Source organism: Haemaphysalis longicornis, unplaced genomic scaffold, assembly GCF_048455015.1.
Source record: "Haemaphysalis longicornis isolate Haplotype H1 unplaced genomic scaffold, Haemaphysalis longicornis Haplotype H1 scaffold_80, whole genome shotgun sequence".
NCBI classification, from domain to species: Eukaryota; Metazoa; Arthropoda; class Arachnida; order Ixodida; family Ixodidae; genus Haemaphysalis; species Haemaphysalis longicornis.
The window spans coordinates 1,135,094-1,148,844 of record NW_027526446.1 but is presented as its reverse complement, the minus strand read 5'-3'; the positions used below and the strand labels follow the sequence as shown (position 1 = coordinate 1,148,844).

The 13,751-nt window shown below is 50.8% G+C and overlaps 1 protein-coding gene and 4 non-coding genes across 5 annotated transcripts; all 5 read right to left on the bottom strand.

The window, feature by feature from the left end:
* Positions 1–1,299: 1,299 nt before the first annotated feature.
* Positions 1,300–1,371, bottom strand: Trnam-cau (transfer RNA methionine (anticodon CAU)). The gene has a single exon. It is a non-coding gene; the product is annotated as a tRNA-Met (tRNA).
* A 270-nt stretch (positions 1,372–1,641) lies between these two features.
* On the bottom strand, positions 1,642–1,713 carry Trnam-cau (transfer RNA methionine (anticodon CAU)). Its single transcript has one exon. It is a non-coding gene; the product is annotated as a tRNA-Met (tRNA).
* An 8,454-nt stretch (positions 1,714–10,167) lies between these two features.
* LOC144150833 (uncharacterized) lies at positions 10,168–11,855 on the bottom strand. Its single transcript, XM_077682191.1, has 2 exons — positions 11,273–11,855; positions 10,168–10,748 (listed from the first exon to the last, which is right to left on the bottom strand). The coding sequence occupies exons 1-2, from the start codon at positions 11,853–11,855 to the stop codon at positions 10,438–10,440; spliced, it is 894 nt and encodes a 297-aa protein (XP_077538317.1). The 3' UTR covers positions 10,168–10,437.
* Positions 11,856–12,250: 395 nt separating this feature from the next.
* On the bottom strand, positions 12,251–12,322 carry Trnam-cau (transfer RNA methionine (anticodon CAU)). Its single transcript has one exon. It is a non-coding gene; the product is annotated as a tRNA-Met (tRNA).
* Positions 12,323–13,109: 787 nt separating this feature from the next.
* Positions 13,110–13,181, bottom strand: Trnam-cau (transfer RNA methionine (anticodon CAU)). The gene has a single exon. It is a non-coding gene; the product is annotated as a tRNA-Met (tRNA).
* Positions 13,182–13,751: the final 570 nt, after the last annotated feature.

Genomic DNA, 13,751 nt, shown 5'->3' with positions numbered 1-13,751 from the left:
CTGGGTGCGCCGCCCACCTCACTACCGCGTTGGGCTGCGGAAGCGTTGTCGGTAGACTCCGGTTCTTCCTGGGCCACTGTAATTTTCTTGGGCGTAGTGTCCTCCGGTACTACGGCCGGTGCCAGCACGGGGGGCGTGTCCTTCACCACCTCTTCGTCCGCCCCTTTCGCCGCGTGCTCGGCATCTTCAGCGTCCATGAGGTATTCGTCCGTCCTATCGTCCGTTTGCTGCTCCGCGACGTTGGCATAGGTGCGCACACACTGGCTCTCGTCGTGGCCGAAGCGACGACAGAGAGCACACCGCGGCACCCGGCACTCACGTCGAATGTGGCCGCTCCGGTGACAACGCAGGCAAAGCGGCTCGCGTACTGGCACGACGACAAGCGCGTTCTCGCCAGCTACTCGTACCTGGTGCGGGATGTCGTCGACGCTTACGCCTGCCTTGAGCCGAAGGGTAACCAGACGCGTTGTCGAGGTTTGCACGGTGCAGCCCGGCACGCGCCAGCGGTCTCTGGCTACTTCCGTGACTTTTCCGTAGGGCCCCAGGGCGCGTCGCACTTCGTCATCGGGGACGTGGTGCAGAACCCAGTGGAGCTTGAAGCGGACGTCCTGGTTGCCCGGGTCGATGATGAGGCACCGCCTACCTTTTACCTGAAGTTCGGAGGCAGCAACCAACTTCTTAGCTCCACTGGGGTCCTTGAAGGTCACCGCCCATATATGGTTCATCTGGTATGCCCCCAAAGCGATAACTTCGGGGAGCAGTTCCAGTCGAACCAACGTATCGCGGAAGTCCTCGACTTTGTACGGCCTCCCTTTCACGTCGGCGTGCAGAAAAATAGTGTTCAGGGCAGATGGTCCAAACGGCAAATGGGGCAAAATGACTTGATATTCCTGGCTTGAACTGTTATCAAAAGCTGACCTGTTACCGCGGGCCGAAAGGCCCGCCGAAGCCGCTCCTTCGACGGAGCTCGCCATCCTGCGTCCGCACTGCGCAGAATCCGGAAGCAGAATCCCACTGCGCCACTCTGCTGGACGATCACTGTAGCAGCTGCTGCTCACACAGTTGTCGGATACAGATGTGCGACTGAGAAGTGAAATTCCACCCGCAAAGAAAAGAAAAAAGAAACAGTAGCAGAGCGTGGTTTCAATCCACGGACCTCTGGGTAATGGGCCCAGCACGCTTCCACTGCGCCACTCTGCTGGACGATCACTGTAACAGCTGCTGCTCACACAGTTGTCGGATACAGATGTGCGACTGAGAAGTGAAATTCCACCCGCAAAGAAAAGAAAAAAGAAACAGTAGCAGAGCGTGGTTTCGATCCACGGACCTCTGGGTTATGGGCCCAGCACGCTTCCACTGCGCCACTCTGCTGGACGATCACTGTAACAGCTGCTGCTCACACAGTTGTCGGATACAGATGTGCGACTGAGAAGTGAAATTCCACCCGCAAAGAAAAGAAAAAAGAAACAGTAGCAGTGCGTGGTTTCGATCCACGGACCTCTGGGTAATGGGCCCAGCACGCTTCCACTGCGCCACTCTGCTGGACGATCACTGTAACAGCTGCTGCTCACACAGTTGTGGGATACAGATGTGCGACTGAGAAGTGAAATTCCACCCGCAAAGAAAAGAAAAAAGAAACAGTAGCAGAGCGTGGTTTCGATCCACGGACCTCTGGGTTATGGGCCCAGCACGCTTCCACTGCGCCACTCTGCTTTTTTTTTCTTTATTGCCCATCTCGGACAGCAACACAAGGTACCAGGTACAATGACAAAGAAAAAAATCACAGTAATGCCGCCATGCCCCCCAGGGCCGGTGTTGTCATTTAAAATTCCCTAAGCGAAGTCAGGGGTTCAATTTTAGACAACCACTCTGGCGGAGAGTTCTTCGCTCTCTGAACTTCAAGAAACTGTGACACACTTTCCCTAAAATACTGTCTCGTTGGTCGCGCGTCGACATCGCAATGCAGCCAAGTCATGCGAGAACGCCAAATGCTGTGCAGACCTAACAACATGACACTATCAAATGGTACACCATCCTCTCTATCAATGCACAAAAAACGAATGCCGTGTGGACTAAGTGGAAAATCTTTCTGGAGTGACCGTTGGAGGACATCCCAAAGGAACACTGCGGCCCAACAATGAAGAAAAACATGCTCCACAGTTTCGGGTTGTTTGCAAATGGGGCAGTCGGTTCCCCATGGAACCGAGAGCCCCCTTTCATTCATCCAAGTAGCGACTGAAAGTGTACCCGTGTGCAATTTAAAAAAGAAAGTCTTTGCCCCAGGTGACACTTCCATTCGCTTGACTCTTTTTAACACATCTTGTCCTGGACCGTTGCTGTACAGAGCTCTATACAGGAGCACTGGGAAGACTACGTCACATACATCCTTATATAATTTTTTCCTAGTTACACTGGCCAGATATTGCATCGAAAAACGCGTTGATAAAAATCGGAATGACAAAACAATTTCTTTAAAATATCCATGGACACCACCTGGCATGCAACTTGAAGAAACCACAAATTCTGGCAAAGCACGCATTAACCGAACTTGGATTACAGTGCGTAGAAAAGGGTCCTGTACATCGCGCAGAAATAAAAAACGATTTACGAGTTGCCGTAGAAACAGATGAGTCAGTCCTAATCCGCCTTCACGGATTCGCCGAAACAAATTCGTCCTACTGCTCCTTTCCCACGTGGACCCCCACATGAAAACAGCAAATACGCGATGTAGCTTCTGGACATTCAAACGCGAACAATGCAGCACTTGCATAACGATCCAAAGCTTTGCCACGAAGAAAAGATTACAAGTCGTGGCTCTCGCGAACACTGACAGCCCAGTTGCTTTCATTTTTTCCTCTTTCTCTTTCAGTGATTGCACCTGCCCCCGCCAGTAGGGCTCACTGTCGCGATAGTATTCCAGAGGGGTTCCCAAGTACTTTACTGGGGTGGTTACCCAAGCTACATTAGCAAAGACCGCTGGCGTTGACATCCATTCACCATGCCAAAACCCCAGGCATTTTCTCCAATTTACCAGACTACCCGTGACCTCCCCAAAACGCTTCACTGTTTCCACGGCGAACATCACGCTTTCTTTGTTCGAGCAAACAACGGCAATGTCGTCAGCATAGGCGAGAAGTTTGACCTCTGTCTCCTGTAATTTAAATCCGCTTATTTTAGCATTATGAATGATGCTGAGGCACAGCGCTTCTATATATACACAAAACAATAAAGGACTTAGGGGGCAACTCTGGCGCACCGAACGCTGCACCTCGATGACCGCTCCCAATTCCTTATTCACTATCAACCGTGTAGTGCAGTTCCGGTACGCCATCGCCACTCCCCGTACAATGACAGAACCAAGGTTGATGTGCTCTAAAACATAAAACAGGATCTTGTGGGAGACGCAGTCAAAGGCTTTCTCCAGGTCGAGCTGGAGAATCGCCACGCCCGAGCCCATTGCATCGCAACATTCCAGTACGCTCCTCGCCTTGTGGATATTCGTAAATATGTTACGACCCCTGATGCCACACGTCTGATGTGGACCTACAATTTTCTGGATTACCATTTGTAACCTTTTCCCCAGAACCTTCATAAAAATTTTGTAATCAACGTTTGTCAGCGAGATTGGTCGGTATGCTTTAACATCCCTTAATTTTTGCCTGTCGTCTGTTTTCGGAATTAGTATTGTATGGGAGGTAGAAAAAGATGGAGGAAGCGCTTCAATTTCGTAGCCTTGATTGTACATGTCAGCAAGAACAGTAGATATCAAAGATTTCAGATGTTTATAGAACGTCGCACTAAGCCCGTCAGGACCCGGTGACTTGCCCGGATTCAGGTTTTCGATGGCACACTTAACTTCCTCGGCCGAGAAGGGTTGTTCGAGCCATTCCTTTGTTTCGTCATCCAAGCGTGGCAACGCACCGATGAAATCTCGCTTGTATTTTTCTATGTCGGTTTCTCTGCACGCGAACAGTGCCTTATAGTAATCGAAAAATGCGCGCTCCACTTCTTCTTTTTCCGAAGTTACATAACCGTTGGTTTCTATTTCTTTAATCATATTCCGCCGGGCTTGCGTCTTTTCTATTCCTAACGCCCGTTTTGTGGGTGCCTCCCCTAACGTCCAATGTTCCGCCCTCGCCCGTACTAGGGCTCCGCGATAGCGATCTTGGTCAATGACTTCGAGTTTGTGCTTAATCTCCCCTATGTCGCCTTTGAACAGTCCTGGATTTTTGTTCTCCAATGCAATCAACTTTTGTAGGTTCGCTCACAAAAGGTTTTCTTTTCTTTTTTCCTCATATTTTATACAGCTGGACCTTTCTATGGCTTTTATTTTAACGTCTTGCTTATACAGCTCCCACTTCTCCCCGATTTTACCGTTGTGGCCTTCAGCTATTTCCGTAATTTTTTCTACTACAAAACTCATGAACATTTCGTCATGTAACAACTTTTCATCCAGTTTCCACAGATCCCACGAGAAAGGGGTGTTCTGTTTTTTCCTACCCAGTCTGCATTTAACCAAACAGTGGTCCGAGAAAGAAATCGGCTGTACATCATAGCCATGACATTGTTGGATTAAATTTAGCGAAAAATAAAACCTATCTAGCCGCGCGTGGCTGCACCCCTGAAAATGTGTGAATCTCACGTCTCTCGTACCCTCAAGGCATTCCCCGAGATCAATCAAGCCGAATTCGTCTACTATCTCAGCTAGCAGATTAGTGCTAGCGTCTCTGTAAGTGGTTTCACTTGCTTTATCACGGCTCGACAGTACACAGTTAAAATCCCCCAATAACATAAGCCGCCTTTCGGTGTTTAAGTGTTGCTTGAGGCTATCAAAAAAATCTAACCTGGCCTCCAATGCATTCGGCGCGTACACACAAATATTCTGTACTCGACGGAGTTGCACTGGCAATCGCACACAACAAGGCGGCCAGAAAGACATGCTGTGACCGCTTGCATTTCCAGACCCGGCAACTTCTTTACGAGCAACACACAACCCGCAGACGTCCCCACAGCGTGACTTACAGAAGCGTAGTAACTCGACGTGAAACGGCGCACCATGCCCTCGGTCTCTTCCTCTCCGTCCACCTTCGTCTCCTGAACTGCTAGCACATCGATGTTCTGATCGATTAAAAGACGATATACCTGGCTTTGTTTTCTCTTTGAAGCCAGACCCCGGACGTTTAATGTTGCTACATTCAGGGACCCTTCCATTTCGCCTCCCTTTAAATATTAGAGACCGCCGGCATGGTGCTCGCCCTTTCGCGTCCGCGTTTCGCTAGACGCTGCCCTCCTCCACCGTGGAGACATGGGGTGGCTGCTGCGTCGACGGCGTTGCTGGTGCCGGTTGCTGCGTTGCCGGCGTTCCTGGGCGTCCGCGTCTCTTCACGACGCTGGGACGCGGTTTCACAGAGGAAGAGCGTCGCCCCGGGTTAGTTTTCAGCGGCGGCTCTTCGCTGGTGGCCATGGCTCCATCTTCCTCTCCCTTGTCCGTCTTGTCAAGGCCGCGCTTGCCGTTGTTCCCAGCGCTCGCTTGCCCACCTGCCTCCATGGTCTCATCCTCACTTGTTTCGGGCTCGACTTCAGTGGGCTGTTGGTTTTCTAAACAGTCCACTGGAATCGCACTAACACACGCTGCCTCCACCTCCTGCTTCTTTGGCTCCGTGTCTTGGGACGGACTTGCAGGGGTCGCCTCCACCTTTTCCAGGTTTCCCGTGCCTTGTGCTGCTGCTTCCGCCTCGGCCACGTCCATCAAGTGCTCTGAAAACTCTTCTCTACCCGAGGGCCCCGTCACGTTGGCGTAAGTGCGGACGCAATCCGCGTCTGCATCGCCGAACCGATGGCATTTCGAGCAGCGAGGCACCTTGCAGTCACGGCGAACGTGACCAGTCCCTTGGCAGCGCAAACATTGCATTGGCCTGCCTGGCGCCACCAAGAGGGCCAACTCGCCTGCGACCCTGATTTGATGCGGCAAATCTTCCACCGTCAACCCGGCCTTGAGCTTGAGCGTTACCGCCCGCGTCGTGGACCCCTTGTCCTGCACTCCATGCACGCGCCATCTTTCCTTGGTGACTTCAATGACCTTGCCATAAGAGGCAAGGGCGGTACGCACGTCCTCGTCTTCAACGCCGTGCAGCAGCCAGTGAAGCTTAAGCCTCACCTGCTGGTCCTGCGGATCCACGACGAGGCACAGGCGTCCCTTCACTTCCTGCTCGCCGGCCGCCAGCATCTTCTTTGTAGCCTCCGCACTTTTGAAGGTCACCGCCCACACGTGGTTGATCTGGTACGCCCCCAACGCTATCACGTCGGAGAGCATACCAACACGTGCGAGCATGTCTCTGAAGTCCTCGACGCGGAACGGTCTGGCTTTCACGTCCCCGTGAAGAAACACCGTATTCAACACGATACGTCCTGTCGGCAGTTGGGGCAAAATAACTTGGTACTCGTCATCGCCGTTCACTTCAATCCTGTTACCGCGCCCAGACTGAGCCGCAAACGCCGCTCCAAGGGAGCTCATGATTCCGCGTCCGCACGCTACGGTGGCCGGAAGTGGAATCCACTGCGCCACTCTGCTGGACGATCGCTGTAACAGCTGCTGCTCACACAGTTGTGGGATACAGATGTGCGACTGAGAAGTGAAATTCCACCCGCAAAGAAAAGAAAAAAAAACAGTAGCAGAGCGTGGTTTCGACCCACGGTCCTCTGGGTAATGGGCCCAGCACGCTTCCACTGCGCCACTCTTTTTTTTTCTTTATTACCTTCTTGGCATTACAACAGAATACAACCATTGAGTAAAATGAACCTCCTCCACTCGGAGGTCACACTTTGGTTAAAATCTTTTCAATGACACCAATTCATCCATTACAGGCAGCCAGTCTGGTGGCTCACTTTGTGCCTTGTATACTTCCCTGATCAGGACAACACTTTCAATGAAATCGTCTCTTGCAGATCGAGCGTCCACGTCAGCATGTCTATCAGCCATTCTTGGTTTCCATAAACTGTGAAGGCTCAACAACATCAGCATGTCATATGGGACTCCGCTTTCACCGCTTACTGGGAGAAAACGAATACCGTATGGTGAGACCGGCAGTTCTTTTTTCAATGTGCGTTGCAAGATGTCCCAATGAAACACCGCGTCAGAGCACTCCAGGAATATATGTTCTATAGTTTCTGCCCTTGGGCATACCCTGCAGTTTACAGTTCCTGGAATGAACATACCCTTTTCCTGAAGCCAGGGTTTTACTGGTAATGTGGCACTGTGGAGTTGAAAAAAAGAAAGTCTTGGTGGAAGCCCGGAGAGGCATTTTCTTTACCCTTTTCAGAACGTCTTGTCCTGGCTTTGACTGATACAAGGAACGATACAACGGCACAGGTAGGCACACCTCAATCAGGTCCTTATAGAGTTGCTTTTTAGTTATCACACTCAGATACTGCAAGGAAAAGCGAACCTTCAAAAACAGAAAAGCTGCTGCAACTTCCCGCAGATAACCGCGAGGACTCCGCCGACGAACATTGCTCGACGAAACAACAAAATCAGGCAGTGCATCACACAGCGTCACTTGCACAACAGTGCGCAAGAACAAATCATCTTGATCCCGCAAAAATATAAACCTGGATACAATTTGTCTGAAAAACAAGTGCACGAGACCTAGACCCCCTCTATGAACCGACCGAAAGAGATTGGTACGGCTCATTCGCTCCCAATTTGACCCCCAAATAAAGGTCGCAAATACCCTGTGTATTTTTTGAATGTTCACTCTTGACATACAAAGTGCCTGCAAAACATACCATATTTTGGCAACCAGAAAAATGTTGCACACTGTGGACCGGGTGAAAACTGAAAAATCTCTACCACCCCATTTCCCGGTTTTCGTCTGTACTTGTTCGACTTCTTTTTTCCAGTATTCATTGGTGTCCCGGTAATGTTGAAGCGGCACACCCAAGTACTTTGTTGGGGTGACAGTCCAGCGTACGTTACCGTACAAAGCCGGTGGGTTGTCCCATTCCCCGTGCCAAAATCCTAGGCATTTGTCCAGATTGATTACACTACCCGTTAATTTGCAAAACCGGGTCGCTTCGTGAAGAGCTTCACGAACACCCTCTTCACTTTCGCATAAGACGGCGATGTCATCAGCATAACATAGTATTTTAACTTCCGATGACATCAGCCGGAAACCATGAATTGCTTCATTACTTATTACTTTTCGGCAGAAAGGTTCCAGGTAAATGGCAAACAACAACGGCGCCAAAGGACAACGTTGTTTGACCGAAGAACTTACACGGATCCTTTGCGTAAGGTTCTTATTCACGATGATGTTCGTGTACGTCTCGTTGTAAACCATCTTTACACCTTCTAGGATGACTGAGCCTACATTCACATGATCAAGAATGGAGTACAGGATGTCATGCGCAACGCGATCGTATGCCTTCTCAAAATCGAGTTGCAGCATTGCAACTCTGCCTCCAAACATATCGCAGTACTCTAAAATGCTTCTGGTCACATGAATGTTAGTTGTGATTGAACGCCCTTTAATCCCACATGTTTGGTGAGGTCCTACAATGTCTTTTATTACGCTTTGTAGGCGGCGCGCCAGCACCTTCATGAAAATCTTATAGTCCACGTTTGCAAGGCTTATCGGTCTATAAGCTGTTACACTCTCCAGCTTAATAGGATCATCGCTTTTCGGTATTAGAGCTATGTGTGTTTGCCGGAAAGAAGGAGGGGCATGCTTTGACCGATACGCATGTGTGATAACCCTGTGCAAGGCCTCTGCTATTTCTCGTTTAAAAGTTTTGTAGAAGGCTGCACCAATACCATCGGGCCCCGGGGTCTTCCCCACGCTAAGTTCATCGATTGCATTTTCTATCTCTGTTACAGTTATCGGTGCTTCGAGACTGACTTTGACTTCTTCCTCTAACTTTGGCATAAGTGCCAAGAAGTCACTGTAGTACCCTACCCCTGCAGGGCTTTTATGTCCCAATAGTTCGCTGTAGTATTCAAAAAATGCTCGTTCTATTACTTTCACGTCGTCCGAGACGGTATTGCCATATCTAATTTCTTTTATTTCGTTCTTCGATGCATATCTTTTCTCGTCTCCCAGTGCACGCTTACTCGGTTTTTCACCGCACCACAAGTGCTCATTGCGCGCGCGTACGACTGCCCCTTTATAACTCTGCTGATCCATCGTCTCTAGTTGACCCTTCACATCCTTTATTTGTTTTGCGAACGTTCCTGGTTGCGCGCTATCTACTGTTAACAAAAACTGGAGCTGAGCAATCAGTTCCCTTTCTTTTGCTCTTTCTTCTCTCCGTAAGGCGCATGCTCTTTCGATAGCAGTCATTTTTATTTGTTGCTTGAACTGTTCCCACGTTTCGATATCGTTTTCATTGTCGGAAGTAAGCAGTGTTTCAACGCATTCTTTTGCATTATTAACAAAACATTCGTCATTAAGCAGTTTGGTGTTGAACTTCCAGAGATCCCAATTGAAGGGGGCTTTTGTCTTCTTTTTTCCTAGCGTACATAAAACTAAGCTATGGTCACTGAACGATACTGGCTTCACTTCGTAGCTATTGCACGTCGAAATAAGCTTCATCGAAACGTATATTTTGTCTAACCTAGCATGGCTATCACGCTGAAAGTGCGTGAACTGCGGGCAGTTGCCGTCCGATAAAGCCTTTCCAACATCGTCTAACTGGTAATTATGTGTTATTTGGCTCAAAGTATTTGCACTTCGTTCTCGTACAGGTACGTTTTTGTACCTATCTTCTGCATAACAGACGCAATTAAAATCCCCAAGCAGAATAATGTATCTGTCTGTTTTCATGTGTCCTTCGATCTGTTCAAAAAAGACTGCGCGCTCGTTATCTCTATTTGGCGCATAAACACAAACAATCCTCCATCGAGTTTCAAAACAGGAAAAATCACAAATGGCTAACCGACCCGTTTCACTCACGATGACATTCTCTTCTACAATTCCCAGGGAATTGTGTATGAAAATGGCACACCCTCCAGACGTGCCCACAGCATGACTAACTACCACATTATACCTCGAAGCAAAAGGTTGAATCATACGATCGGTTTGTTCTTGACTTTCTATCTTTGTTTCCTGTATTGCTGCTATGTCAACATCATTTTCCAGAAACAACCGACTTAGTTGATAATGCCGTCGTTTAGCCGAAAGGCCTCTCACATTCAGCGTGGCAATGCGAAGAGCTCTTTGTAAGTTTTGTGTCATTTACGATTGACGGTTACAATGCCCCTTGCCAACCCATTCATAACATATTGTGACCAACTCACTGTCTCAGTGCAATCCATGTTGACAGGGCCCCAGGGAGTTTTTGTTTCCCGGCAAAAGCGTCTCTCGTTCCACAACACACTGGCACAAGTGAGATGGCACTTAACTTCGTCGTGTGACATCCAGCAGAATCCGGCCTTCGACGCTAGGCCGGCGGCATCATGCTTGGGGTGCGCTCCGGGGGTATGTTGGGCTTTGGCTTGAACGATGGCCGCCGCGATGGGGCCGCCTTGGGGGGCGGCTCCTCCCCGTTGGCCTCGCTGGCATTGTGTCCGTCCTTGGAGTTTGGTTCCCGTGTCCTCTTGACCGTGGCTGTACCCCCCTTGGATTTGTCCACCTCCATGCTCTCCGCCGGTTTAACGGGAACCGAAACCGCAGTTTCGCTGGCTGCGGTAGGAATGACGTCGTCCAGTGGCTTATCTCCGCTCGTTCGCTGCTCCGGTGAAGCACCTTCAACTTTTAAGAGCGAATGCTCTTTATAAGCGACCCCAAACCATCCACCGCCGGCGGCGGCGGCGGCGGCGGCGTCGGCGGCGTTGGCGTCCGCAGTGCTGTTTAAAGAAAAAAACAGCATCCGGCGCCAGGTTTCGATCCGAGGACTTTGCGGGCCGCAGCGCGACGCGCTACCGACCAAGCCACAGACGCGACGGTGATATCAGTGTTAGACGCGCCTTATATCTTTAACGCATTCAAACTACGTCGTCAGCGGCGTGCGTTGGCGACTCAGCGGCGTTATAGCGGCTTGATAACTGCGTGGTGTACACGTGATACTACAAACCCGATGGAAGAGATGGAAGAGAAGGCGGCGAGGGGGTGGGCTGCGGGGGCCGAGCGCAAGCGCCGCAAGCGGGCCGACAACCGTGCATTCGCACTTTCATATTCTCCCCCTCGGGGAAATGCGGGGGAATTTTTTTGTTCTGCGCTTTCGGCCTGGTTGGTGTGCGTGACCGTGGGCGTGACCACTACCGGCGTTGCCTCACCGGAAGCCCGGCTGTCTCCCGTTCCCGCCGTTTCCTCGGCGTCGGCTTCATCCATGATGTGATCGCTGATATCCTCGCGCAGGGTTGGGCCGGCAACGGTGGCGTAAGTCCTGACGCACTGGTTCTCTTCATGACCGAACCGACGGCACTGCGCGCAACGCGGGACCCGACATTCTCGTCGGATATGTCCGGTGCCGCGGCAGCGCAAAAAAAGCGGCGCCCTCCCTGGCACCGCCACAAGCGCCAAGTCTGGCCCCACTCGCAGCTGGTCCGGTAGGTCGTCCACAGTGAGGCCCGCCTTGAGCTTCAGGGATATGGAGCGGGTGGTTGACAGTTTCTCGGAGCAGTTCTGCGTTCGCCACTTTTCCCTTGTTAGCTCCGTAACCTTCCCATAGGGAGCCAAAGCCGCACGCACCTCGTCGTCGGGGATGTTGTGCAGCACCCAGTGTAACTTCAGGCGGGTCTCCTGGTTGCACGGGTCTACCACAAGGCAGCGATGATCCTTCACAGTGAACTCGCCAGCAGAGATGATCTTCTTCTTTCCTTCAGTGTCCTTGAAAGTTACTGCCCAAAGGTGGTTCATTTGGTAAGCCCCAAGGGCGAGAACGTCTTGGAAAAGTCCCAAATGAATGAGCGCGTCACGGAAATGTTCGACCCTATACGGCCTGGCTTTAACGTCGGCATGTAGAAATACGGTGTTCAAAACAGGCGTACCTGATGGCAGCGATGGCAAAAGAACCTGATAATCCTGGTTGGCATTTTCCGTTACCCTGTTACCGCGGCCCTGCTGGGCCGCAAATACCGCCCCTTTACCGGAGCTCGACATAACACGTCCGTCCGCTACGGTGGCCGGAAGTGGAATCCACTGCGCCACTCTGCTGGACGATCGCTGTAACAGCTGCTGCTCACACAGTTGTGGGATACAGATGTGCGACTGAGAAGTGAAATTCCACCCGCAAAGAAAAAAAAAAGAAACATTAGCAGAGCGTGGTTTCGACCCACGGACCTCTGGGTTATGGGCCCAGCACGCTTCCACTGCGCCACTCTGCTGGAAGATCACTGTAACAGCTGCTGCTCACACAGTTGTGGGATACAGATGTGCGACTGAGAAGTGAAATTCCACCCGCAAAGGAAAGAAAAAGGAAACATTAGCAGAGCGTGGTTTCGACCCACGGACCTCTGGGTTATGGGCCCAGCACGCTTCCACTGCGGCACTCTGCTGGAAGATCACTGTAACAGCTGCTGCTCACACAGTTGTGGGATACAGATGTGCGACTGAGAAGTGAAATTCCACCCGCAAAGAAAAGAAAAAAGAAACATTAGCAGAGCGTGGTTTCGACCCACGGACCTCTGGGTTATGGGCCCAACACGCTTCCACTGCGGCACTCTGCTGGAAGATCACTGTAGCAGCTGCTGCTCACACAGTTGTGGGATACAGATGTGCGACTGAGAAGTGAAATTCCACCCGCAAAGAAAAGAAAAAAGAAACATTAGCAGAGCGTGGTTTCGACCCACGGACCTCTGGGTTATGGGCCCAGCACGCTTCCACTGCGGCACTCTGCTTGAAGATCACTGTAACAGCTGCTGCTCACACAGTTGTGGGATACAGATGTGCGACTGAGAAGTGAAATTCCACCCGCAAAGAAAAGAAAAAAGAAACAGTAGCAGAGCCTGGTTTCGACCCACCTCTGGGTTATGAGCCCAGCACGCTTCCACTGCGCCACTCTGCTGGACGACCACTGTAACAGCTGCTGCTCACACAGTTGTGGGATACAGATGTGCGACTGAGAAGTGAAATTCCACCCGCAAAGAAAAGAAAAAAGAAAAAAAGAAACAGTAGCAGAGCGTGGTTTCGATCCACGGACCTCTGGGTTATGGGCCCAGCACGCTTCCACTGCGCCACTCTGCTGGACGATCGCTGTCACAGCTGCTGCTCACACAGTTGTGGGATACAGATGTGCGACTGAGAAGTGAAATTCCACCCGCAAAGAAAAGAAAAAAGAAACAGTAGCAGAGCGTGGTTTCGATCCACGGACCTCTGGGTTATGGGCCCAGCACGCTTCCACTGCGCCACTCTGTAGGACGATCACTGTAACAGCTGCTGCTCACACAGTTGTGGGATACAGATGTGCGACTGAGAAGTGAAATTCCACCCGCAAAGAAAAGAAAAAAAAACAGTAGCAGAGCATGGTTTCGATCCGCGGACCTCTGGGTTATGGGCCCAGCACGCTTGCACTGCGCCACTCTGCTGGACGATCACTGTAACAGCTGCTGCTCACACAGTTGTGGGATACAGATCTGCGACTGAGAAGTGAAATTCCACCCGCAAAGAAAAGAAAAAAGAAACAGTAGCAGAGCGTGGTTTGGATCCACGGACCTCTGGGTTATGGGCCCAGCACGCTTCCACTGCGCTACTGTGCTGGACGATCACTGTCACAGCTTTTTTTTTATTATTACCTTTTGCACACACGTAATACAA